The 12500-nt window shown below is 42.4% G+C and overlaps 1 protein-coding gene across 1 annotated transcript in view; it reads right to left on the bottom strand.

Moving 5' to 3' along the window:
- Positions 1 to 12500, bottom strand: part of smyd3 (SET and MYND domain containing 3) — a 148135-nt gene that overhangs the window by 18273 nt on the left and 117362 nt on the right. The window contains exons 8-9 of the mRNA XM_056279327.1: positions 11694 to 11781; positions 10488 to 10662 (exon numbers count right to left, since the gene is read on the bottom strand). Coding sequence (XP_056135302.1) covers positions 10488 to 10662; positions 11694 to 11781 — 263 coding nt within the window. The remainder of the gene's footprint in view (positions 1 to 10487; positions 10663 to 11693; positions 11782 to 12500) is intronic.

Here is a 12500-nt window from a genome sequence, read left to right as displayed (position 1 = left end):
TGAACGGTAGTGTATATATATACATACATATATATATACACTCACTGGCCACTTTATTAGGTACACCTTGCTAGTACCGGGTTGGACCCCCTTTTGCCTTCAGAACTGCCTTAATCCTTCGTGGCATAGATTCAACAAGGTACTGGAAACATTCCTCAGAGAGTTTGGTCCATATTGACATGATAGCATCACGCAGTTGCTGCAGATTTGTCGGCTGCACATCCACGATGCGAATCTCCCGGTCCACCACATCCCAAAGGTGCTCTATTGGATTGAGATCTGGTGACTGTGGAGGCCATTTGAGTACAGTGAACTCATTGTCATGTTCAAGAATCCAGTCTGAGATGATTCGAGCTTTATGACATGGCGCGTTATCCTGCTGGAAGTAGCCATCAGAAGATGGGAACACTGTGGTCATAAAGGGATGGACATGGTCAGCAACAATACTCAGGTAGGCTGTGGCGTTGACACGATGCTCAATTGGTACTAAGGGGCCCAAAGTGTGCCAAGAAAATATCCCCCACACCATTACACCACCACCACCAGCCTGAACCGTTGATACAAGGCAGGATGGATCCATGCTTTCATGTTGTTGACGCCAAATTCTGACCCTACCATCCGAATGTCACAGCAGAAATAGAGACTCATCAGACCAGGCAACGTTTTTCCAATCTTCTATTGTCCAATTTTGGTGAGCCTGTGCGAATTGTAGCCTCAGTTTCCTGTTCTTAGCTGACAGGAGTGGCACCCGGTGTGGTCTTCTGCTGCTGTAGCCCATCTGCCTCAAGGTTCGACGTGTTGTGCGTTCAGAGATGCTCTTCTGCATACCTCGGTTGTAATGAGTGGTTATTTGAGTTACTGTTGCCTTTCTATCAGCTCCAACCAGTCTAGCCATTCTCCTCTGACCTCTAGCATCAACAAGGCATTTTCGCCCACAGAACTGCCGCTCACTGGATATTTTCTCTTTTTCGGACCATTCTCTGTAAACCCTAGAGATGGTTGTGCGTGAAAATCCCAGTAGATCAGCAGTTTCTGAAATACTCAGACGAGCCCGTCTGGCACCAACAACCATGCCACGTTCAAAGTCACTTAAATCACCTTTCTCCCCCATTCTGAAGCTCGGTTTGAACTGCAGCAGATCGTCTTGACCATGTTTACATGCCTAAATGCATTGAGTTGCTGCCATGTGATTGGCTGATTAGAAATTTGCGTTAACAAGCAGTTGGACGGGTGTGCCTAATAAAGTGGCCGGTGAGTGTATATATATATACACACACACACACACACACACACACATATATATATATATATACACATACATATATATGTATATATATATTTGTGTGTGTGTGTGTGTGTGTGTGTGTTGTAATCTTTTTGAGTTGTAGAAAATTTAACAAATATATTGATGAAAAAAGTTGAGCAGTGCAAATTACATTTTTACAACATACGTATTACATCAAGAGAAAAAAAACACAAAATGTGCATTAAACAATGTACATTAAATATACAGTGCATAATACAATATACAGTAACCATAGTCAGTGGCTATTTGTGATCAGTTAATTAACAGCTGCTTGGTTTGGTTTTAGCTATGATTTTTGTTGGGATGGGTGGAACACTGTCTTATATTGCTTGTTGTTGTTTGACAAGTGTGTGACCAGTGTAGCACAAATAGCTAATTTGCTTTTTCCTATATTCACATATTGCCTGTAAAACCAGACAAGGGCCTGCTTATTAGAGAGGGAAGCCAAGGTCCTGTTGTCAAAAATTTAATCATTAAAAAGAAAGTTTAAAATAAACCCAAACAACATTAGTCCTTCATGAATAATAACAAGTACAATATTGATTCAATTATCAAGCCAGCAGCTTGAACAATGACGACACGCGCACACACACACACACACACACACACCAACAATCCCAAACTCCAATTACATTTCTTTCTTTTTTTTATACGAGCAGAACAGCAGAGCAATTAAATAATTTCATTAACTTTCACTAACTTTGCCCTACCCCCCCACCCACCCACCAACACACACATTTTTTCTACCCTGGAGAGTAAATTGAAAGAAAATAATGTCTCGTTGCATGCAGCTAGTTAGAAAGCCATTGCTCTTGGCTATGGGTAGGAGATGGGGCGAGGAGGAGAAATTAATAGTTTTAAAGTGTAACATTTCCAGACAAATGCAGTGGAACTAATGAGGCTCGTGTTTGGAAGAAGAGATTTTCTGCCTGCTGTTTGCGAGAGGAGACTATGGATTATCACACTGGGTTTAGATAATAAAAAAAAGAGAGTTAAAAGAAACGGAAAAGAGGGAGGGACCCTGCATGCTTGACAAAATGCACATGGTTACTGAGGTAGAACATGTTTAAAGACTCAAAGGAGGTTGAATCAGTTCATCTTGATACGGCGTTTATTGACAATAAACGTTCATCAGCGTTATCCGTCAATAATCGTTGTATCCAGATGAACTGATTCAACCTCCTTTGATTTTCTTACCTGGATTATTGAGCATACATCAAGACGTGTTTAAAGACTGTTTTACGTTTTAGAAAACAATTCAGGCAACTAGTTCATTTAATACTCAGAGGTTAAACCAACTGCCTCTAAACGGGCAGTTTCTCCAACATTTCCCTTAGCCCCTTGCATCAGTGTACTAGTGTGAAATTAGCAATGTTCAAAGCCAGAGATAAATGGTTAACACCACCATGACAGCTGGCCAAGCTCCTACAGAATTTCACAAAATCAGGAATCAGGAACACTTCGTCACTTTATTTCATGTACGTAAGTACATGAAATAAAATGAAATATTGTTCCCCCCAGCCCACGGCAGTGCAACACAAAAACAAAAACGCATATCCAAAAACTACAAGAACTACAAGAACACACATATCCAAACTAACACATATATCCAAACTAAACAAAAAATCATTGTCCAAGGGAAAGAATGCCAGCCAGGATGACTGTTGGAACTGCCGGTCTGCATGGGCTAGCAGTTAACTTAGCCTGCCTCGCTTCCGTATCCTCTCAGACTGCCCTCAGTGTTTCCTCTTTGGGCACAGCTCCGGGCAGGGGCCATGGTCCTTGGGCCCACCAGACACAACAGACCAGGCTCCTTTAGCTGATCCAACGCCAGCTCTCCCAGCCAGACACCCTCGACACAACTCCCCACACTCCACGCCATGACACAAAAACACCACAGTCAATGCCAGGTGAGGCTGCCGCTAGACCACCCTCGCTGTTATCATAACTACCGGTCTGCATGGGCTAGCAGTTAGCTTAGCCTGCCCCGCTTCCATGTCCTGTCAGATCACCCTTCGGTGTTACCTCCTCAGGCGCAGCTCCAGGCAGGGCTGTGGTCCCTGAGACCACAGGATGCAGCAGACCAAGCTCTTCCAGCCAATCCAGCACCAGCTCTCCCAGCCATCAAACGAAGACAAAACTTAGACACAGACATGGACAAAGACACAGCATGGACAGTACTGGGTGACGCCACCGCAAACGTGAATTTGCACCACCATCTTCCCACACCAGTACTGGGTGAGGTTACTGCAAATGTGAATTCACGCTGTCATCTTCCCACACTGGAAGCGGATGACAGAAATGTGGAAGAAAATCGCAAAGGCTCCAAATTTTATTGTTTTAAGTGTGAGAGAAGGATATATCAATTTGACTGTCGTTAGATGCACGTGGAAGTGCACTGTCAGATAGGTTCTTCTGAGTACGAACACTCAAATAAGCAAACACTGCTCAGGCCATGTTAATTATAAAAATGGTTGGACAAATGCACCACAAAGTGAGATGGCTTATGTGTGTTAGGGCAATTGATATAGCCAGACTTGACAGTGAACAATTATTCAGCCAGATATAAATAATTCTCAATAATGCTTAGCAGCGGTTAATCACTGAACTTACATCACAAGTTACTAATTATATACAACTGGAAATGCTATTCCAAGCCTAATGAATTATTCTACGAAAAGGCTACGTTCAAGCGAGCACCAACTCATTTGTCCTTTTACAGGTGGTGGGTTCAGAAATATGAACTGCTACAACGCCAATAAAAAAACTAATCCTCAATTATCTATTTAAATAGACAAATCAACTACACTGATGAGCCAAAACATTATGACTGCTCACAGGTGAGCCGAATAACACTGATCATCTGAAAAACAAGGGCACATGTCAAGGTCTAGGTAGATTAGATGGTAAGCGAATAATCAGTACTCGTAGTCAACATGTTGGATGCAGGAGAAATGGGCAGGAGTAAAGACCTGATCCACTGACAAGGGCCAAATTATTATGGCCAGACAACTGGCTCAGAGCATCTCTGAAACGGCAAGGCTTGTGGGGTGCTCACGGTCAGCGGTGGTGAGTACTGACTGACAGTGGTCCGAGGAGGGACAAACCACAAACCGGCGACAGGGTGTTGAGCACCCAAGGCTCATCGATGTACGAGGGCAACGAAGGCTATCCTGTCTGCCCAGGTGGGTCGGTACTGTTTTAGTGGCAGACGGAGGACCAACAGCATATTATGCAGGTGGTCATAATGTTTTTGCTCGTCAGTGTATATCAATAAATACATTAATCACAGGCGTTCATGTGGTAACTTAATGTACGTTTCTTTTTTGTGTGCAAATATTGCAGTCACTGGTAATGGTGAGGGCTTCTGTTAATGGTGTCACCAGCTAGGCATGCATGTGCATCCACACATGCAGACTTCTATTGCATGTTTTGATTCATGCGTTTGAGCATCTCTGTTACGTGTCTAAGACCGCATGTTGTTTGTGTGTGTGTGTGCATGCATTTGTGTGTCTTAGACAGTAAAATCCATGGACTTGGTTGGCAGAGATTAAACTTGATGGGTACAGCCTGAAGCAGGAGTGTGCTGCTCTAACAGAAATACACATGCACACATGAAGAAACACCTCTCTACGAATTACAAACTGAGTAGTGATATTAAGGAGGACCTGAATGCAGGACTAAGAAGAAATAAATGCAGAGCAAGAGAGTAACAGGAGAAATAGAGGGGGAGAAAAGCGCAAACTCCTGCAGCTATCTTTCTTTCCTGTCATCTGAAGAGCCCAGAGGAAGAGAGGAGATGAATATGGAAGATCCCCTTTCTCTCTTTCATCTGTCTCTCTAACTCTTGCCTTGACTCTCATTTCTCATAAGTGCTTTTCTTTTCTGCATTTCCCCACTCTTTCAGTGAGCTTCCTTCATCTCTGCATCCCCCCCCAATGGCTGGGCTGGTCTTTTTTTTCCCTTTCTCATTCCTGTTTTCCTCCATTTCCTTCTCTCATTTGATTCATGCCCTATCCCCCTCTTCCTCATGCATATTCTGCTCCCTTCATCTGCGCCACCCTCTTCTTCATGTTTTTGTGAACACGTCATTCACCATACTTTGGTCTCTAGTTCCATGCTACTCCACCCTTCTCTCCATTTCCCTCTCTCTCTGCAACCCTTCTTTTATTCCACACTTTTCTCTGTCCTGAAAACCTGTAACAATTTATATTTTTCATCTCTGCTACATTTTCTCTGTCTCTCCTTTATGCCACTCTTTCTCAGCCTCCACCCACTTCACTCACTCATTTTCTCCCTCTGTTTGTGTACTGATAGGTGACATTGGTCTTTCCCACCCGTGGATATGTTGTTCTGCACCTGCTGCGTCTCTGCGTTTTGAGTGTGCGTGCGTGTATGTCTCCCATGACAATAAGCTTACAAGGCTAAGGGCATGCCACTAGAGCCCTGTCCTTCACAGAGGATCAATTAGTCACACACACACACACACACACACACACACACACACACACACACACACACACACACACACACACACACACACACACACACACACACACACGTAGAGAAACAAACACACACACTTAAAAACACACATGTAGAGAAACACACACACACACACACACACACACACACACACACACACACACACACACACACACACACATAGGCATGCCCTCCAAAATGGATGCCAGCCTGAAAGTAGGGCACAAACACAAGCACACAAAAGTGGATGGGTAAGATATTTAGAGAAGAATGGAGAAAGGTGCTGCAAAATGTGAGGGGTGCATTTTAGAACGGTTTAAAATTGACACTGCTGACTTCTTCTGAAAAGTCAAATAGACAGAGCATGCAAATGGCAACAAATACAACAAAACATGACAGTGTCAGGCAATTTTTATGTTGTTTTACAGTGTTTAACCATTCTCAACTTATTTTCAATCCAAATATTAAATTGCAGTTACAGTTAAAATATAAGTGTCTCACTTGGAAGCCCTTCAGAAGCATTGGGAACCAGGGATTTTATGTGCAAACACGGCTACCAGCTAGCACTCGACCTAACCCCCCACCCTTTGTTGACCCCAGACAGGTCAAATCCTTAGAAGGAAATGTATCCCAGCATTTGAAATAAATGGCCACTTTGACTAATGCAGATTGAATAATTTCAGTGTACTGCTTCTGAATTATACACAAACTGAGTTTGTAAAGGTGACACTATCAGCACCATGTCACTGTCACTTCGCTAAATCAAAATATCAAGAAGTGTTCGGACTAAATATAATGCAAAAATATTCACAATATCCGATATCCTCCTGGCTGGAATAGAAAAACGAGTTGCTTAGCAACATTCATAACAAGGGGGAGTGGAGTTAATATGGCTGCCAGTGCAAATGGTAATACAGCCTCTGTCATTTAATGGTTCTGAGGGAGATAAAGTCTGAGCAAATTAATAAGGAACTGTCTGTGGTGTCTGGGTTCGACAGTTCATGGATTCAAGCCGTCGGCGCTGACTTGGAAAAGTCTCATTTTCATCAGCTAGATTTAAACCCCTACCACAACTTTTGAGCTTCATTTGCAATTAGTGATGAGTTCATGACTTGCGAAGATCTGAGGTCAACTCTACGATGGGAGTTGAACAGCTTTACTTCTTTGATCCCATTGTTTGAACCAAACACAAATTGCCCATTTCTGTGACAGAGCTGCTGCTGCTGTCACAGCTGCTAACATATAAGATGGGGGTCTCATCTTCCCTTGCTCATCTTGTTAAGAGTTTTAGAACCAATGTTTTTCACTGTTAGCAAGGACTTTGCACTGCAAGACTGATGGGTCAAATAGTTGACCCTGCTGCATTTCAGCTGCAAACTCAAAGTTTTTAATTGTAGAGATGTGATGAAAGTCATGAACCAGATCCCATAAAGTTGTAAGTAAACATGCCTCAGACTCCTAAATTGGTAGGACACCCTTGAATCATTAAGATTATATGAAAGCTACTCTCAGAAGTAGCAGTGCAAATGACCAAAAAAAAATCCACTTTCTCAAACTATCCTGTTCTATAACGTGTCCTCTCTGATTTCACATTTTAAATTCAAACCCTGTTGACGCTTATGATTATCACATAAAATTATAATTGCTCCTCCTTTTTGTCAAAATTTGTGCAATAAAATTTATGCAATAAAATTCAATTAACTATTCAATTAAAATTGATTATTTGAAGAAGAAACCAAACCATTATATGTTTCTTTTGTTTAAGGACATAAAGATGTTTTAAGCAGTTCAATCATAACTATCAATGATAAATCTTCATCTTGTGCAGTTATTTTTAACTACAGTACCATAGGAGGGGAACATTTTTAGATGGAGTTTCACCCGTCCTGTCCTACCAAGAAAATACCATAATACACCAAGAAGTGATTCTTTCCATACTATTCTGTCCTGTATTTGCTACATTTCAGTTTGTAATCCTGTTAAAACATTCTTCCTCCTCTCTCAAACTTGTAACACAAGACATAGCCCATAATTGAAATCCCATAAAATTAGTCTGGAAGCCTCGTGCTGATTATGGCATCAGGGTTGCGTAGAAGAGCGATGTTTTGAAGTATAACAATGAAGTAATAATCCTACTGCACTAAGACAGGGTTATGCAAATTTGCATGCAATTTGCATGAGGTCTCCTCATCTGATTTACACCTCTGCCTTTCCAGAGTTGACATGGACTGGAATAACCCACTGAAAGTGCATCCTCTGCGCCTGATCCATTTTATGGATGAGTGATAATGTCTTTAGTTGCTTTTGTTGTTGTTTTTTATCCATATAAATTTGGTCAGACTCATAAATTGTTTATATAGTTAACACAGGATGAAGAATATATATATATATATATCAATACTGACAGGAAAAAAAGTTTAATACATTGCAGTACAGGCCTGTTTCGTGCGTCGCGCACTCGTCAGCTGCTATATTTTTTTTTCTCTCCCCAATTGTATCCAGCCAATTACCCCACTCTTCCAAGCCATCCCGGTCACTGCTCCACCCCCTCTGCCAATCCAGGGAGGGCTGCAGACTGCCACATGCCTCCTCCAATACATGTGGAGTCACCAGCTGCTTCTTTTCACCTGACAGTGAGGAGTTTCACCAGGAGGATGTAGCGCATGGGAGGATCACGCTATTCCCCCTAGTTCCCCCTGCCCCCCGAACAGGCACCTTGACACAACCAGAGGAGGCACTAGTGCAGCCAACAGGACACATACCCACATCTGGCTTCCCACCTGCAGACACAGCCAATTATGTCTGTAGGGACGCCTGACCAAGCCATAGGTAACACGAGGATTCGAACCGGGAATCCCCATGTTGCAACGGAATAATCCGCCACGCCACCCAGGCGCACCGAAGAATATTTCAAAGATGAGTTCATTCTGCACCTTAAAAATCCAATTAGATTAATTCAAAAGGGCCTGGTAGCAGGATGTGATAAAAAAAACAAAAATGACAGCAATCTCAGTTTTAGTATAAAGCTCCAGCTGTGTACATTAATGAGAACTGCTGGGCAAATCTTTGTTCCTGTGGTAATTTCAACCAAAGACAGCGGGGATTTTTGTTGATCTTTTTTTAAAGCATGAGAACAGATAGGGTACAAAAAACCCTGCCATGCTTCCTGAGCTACCTAAGATCTTTTAAAAGTTTGCACAGTTGAATGATACTGAAAAATTAATGTGCTGAAGACCACCATCTTTAGAGTTTTGATTTGATTTGATTGAAATTAATGGCTACCGTGCATCATCCAGCTGGGTGTTGCACAATGGTGGTGGTTGAGGTGAGTTTCCCCCCTTCACCGTCAAGCACTTTGGGTGTCTAGATGAAGCGCTATATAAATGTAATCCATTATTATTATTTATTGTTCACTGCAGCGGAAATTTGTCTTTGGCTTCTCACAAGGCACAGCCAAAGTACACCACACTACACATAGCACAACACACCATTAAAAACATGCAAAAAATACAACGTATAATAATGCAAATGGTCTGATAGCAGCAAATGGTTGTGTAAATTATACCAGAAAGCAACTCTTATAAAATAACAAGTCTTCCCTGATGAAGTCAATCTGGGTTCAATGCCTGCATGGGGAATAACAGACTTTGTGTATAGTATGCTCCGGCTGGCTCTTGGAACCCTGACTTGACGGCCAGGCGGGAGCAGATCAGACGTGTAGTGGGTGTGAGCTATCTGCAGTGATATGTTTAGCCTTCCTGTGTGCAGCACTGTCAAATATATTGCCAAGTTGTTCTTGTGACTTGCTGATCACCTTCTCTGCACTGTTAACAATTTTGGAGAGCTTGTTTTTGTTTTTTACACTCAAGTTGCTGTACCAAGCTGTTATGGAAATGATAAAATGCTTTCAACCAGGCTCCTCCTGTAGGACTTGCAAGATTGTTTCAGTTTGTTAATTGAAAATCTCATTACTTTGTGCATTTACTTATTCTCTCTTTCTGGCTATTACTTCATTTTTGCTGGGGCTCCAGCCTTACTATTATCTGTGGTAATATTTAAGCATTTCAAGGGGCAAATTATTTCTTTAAAGAGGATTTTAATAAAGGGGAGTGGGTTTGAAGAGGGGAAGGAGGAGGATCCTCATCAAAAAGAGTGTGTGAATGTAAAAAGCAAGTACCGATGGATAGAATTAGCATTTCATTAGATTATTTTGCATTTAAAATTAAAACTCTCCCAACTCTTGTTTTCCACAGACACACATATTGCACTCATTGACCAACACACACACACACACACACACACACACACACACACACACACACACACACACACACACACACACACACACACACACACACCTTGAGGGTGGTTTCTCTGTTATTTAAAATGTGGCCTCAGATAACATTACCATTGCTAGTATAAACCCTCAGACTAGAAAAAAAGTGAAGCTTTTGCATGAGCCTCATTTTCGCACATTCCTTTAGTTTAGTTTCTACGTGTATGAAACTTCAATAAATGAATTTTCCTAATGCTGCTGTTAGTGATTTTTGTCTGTTTTGTTTAGGGTGCCAAAAATGCTCTTTTCCCTGCACACACATCTCTGTAATTCTTTCAGAATTCTGGGATATTGGGAAAATAAAGGGTCGGTGAATGATTAGAAAATAAAAGACAAGATAACCCCCACACCCCTACTGACCTGTACACTGGCAGGGTCCTGACTCCATATTGCAGGGCTTGCTCCCACTGGGCAAGCTGTACGCAGGCATCCAGGGCAATGTCTGTTACCCTGAGTTTAAACACATTCTCATCAGGGACAGCGCTGCCAAGTTGCGATAACAGGGAATGACAGCACTCCAGTACCGCTTGCCAATCTGGAAAACTGCTCAGGATTTAGTGTGACATCTATGTCTATTGTGGTAACCATCACTTCCATCCTGCATTAGTACTTAGGTGGCTGTGAAGCTTTCAGCTACTATCCTGCCCATCAGCATGATGGCTGATGCAGAAGCGTGCCTCTCCCTCTATTCTTCCTGCATATGCCATGAAGGATTTACTGACATTCGTCTTTGGGGTGAAGCAACAGGTTAGTTGCTGTGCAGCAAACCTATGGGCACAAAAGTGGCTGATGTGTCTACGGGCCGGGTGAGGCTTTTATCCTTTTCCTTTTATTCGACTCCTTCCTGGGGCATTTAAGAATGAAAAGAGAGATGAGTGATAGACAAAGAATCAGACAGCTATTGGAGGCAAAAAGTCTAAATTATTGGAGGGAGCTGAAATGTGACTAGAGGGCTGGAAATGAGATCATAGCTGACGTCTGTGTCTGTGTGTGTAGAAAACTGTCAGGTAGAAATATCAAAATCTCAAGCGACATGATCTAAGCCAGGTTCGAGACAAATTGATGGAAAGTGTAGATTTCCACAGGCTATCCTCTCCATCTATTCTCTTTTTTTCCACCTATTTTCTCTCTTTCCACCACTTTGCTCTGTATTTCTAGCATTTCATACTTCTTCCTACCTTAACACTAGATGGATGGATGCATCTACTCATACCAACCGTGGCCAAGCTTTGGCATGAAGCCCTCCTCTCCTCCTACCTTAACTACATTACCACCTGAACGGATTAATGTTTGAAGGATAATGCAACCCCTTCCCCAAGATTACACATATGGCATATGACGATTTATAGTACATATTGAGATGCAAACCCTTTCAACCACTTTCCCGTAAAATTAAAAGACTACTTGAACCTGAGACAAGCAAGCGTGTAGCCAAGAGATTATGTCCCAGGTTAAGGTTCAGTGAGCACTGGTGCATTTTTTGTGTGTCTCAAGACAAAATATGGTTTCTTACTTGGGTCTAAGACTGAAAAAAGCCTTTGAAGAACCTGCCCTTTTAAAGGATACCCAACTCTGTCTGCAGTTTCTCCAGTCTGGCAATAGCATCTTGGAGTGGGCGCCACGCTGCTTCTACCCCAGAGAGCATGAGACCATCCTGAGCACAGAAGCAAAACACAGTCTTGCTCAGCAACCACATGGGATGTGGGAAGTAGATGAAGAATACATAACAGAGGAGTGTGTTAATATTCTGCTGTGAAAACCCAAGTGTTCTTACTCCTAGCACTGTGCATATATTATCAATGCTCAATGTCAGCCCCATTAATATTACAGCACCAAGTTTCTAACTGCTTGCAGAGTGCGTGTGCATGTGTGTGTGGTGAGTTTGTACACGCTAGCACACATGCATTCCTGTGTGTGTGTGTGTGTGTGTGTGTGTGTGTGTGTGTGTGTGTGTGTGTAGGTGGTGTGTTTGTGTATTTCTTGACTAAGTGGTGGGGCGGTGACTGGAAAGAAACAAGCCGCGCACATTGACTTTGGAGTATTGTTAATTACAACTTGTAGCTCAAGTTGTCTGGAGACTGAAATAGATGGAAAGGAATAGGAGGAGGAAGAAAAAGGGGAAAGATGGATTGTATGTAGGGATGGAAGGGGGTAGTGACTATTTCAATGTAAGTGTCTACATATACGAGGAGGCATTTAATGTATCTGCAGAGATTAAATGTGATTAAATGTGAAAAAACGATATAGACAGATAGATAGATAGATAGAGAGAGAGAGAGAGAGAGAGAGAGAGAGAGAGAGAGAGAGAGAGAGAGAGAGAGAGAGAGAGAGAGAGAGAGAGAGAGAGAGAGAGAGCGAGAGCGAGAGCGAGAG

The sequence above is a fragment of the Lampris incognitus genome, chromosome 4 (genome assembly GCF_029633865.1).
Source record: "Lampris incognitus isolate fLamInc1 chromosome 4, fLamInc1.hap2, whole genome shotgun sequence".
Classification (NCBI taxonomy): Eukaryota; Metazoa; Chordata; class Actinopteri; order Lampriformes; family Lampridae; genus Lampris; species Lampris incognitus.
The sequence above is the reverse complement of the archived record's forward strand: the minus strand, read 5'-3'. Positions and strand labels throughout refer to the sequence as shown.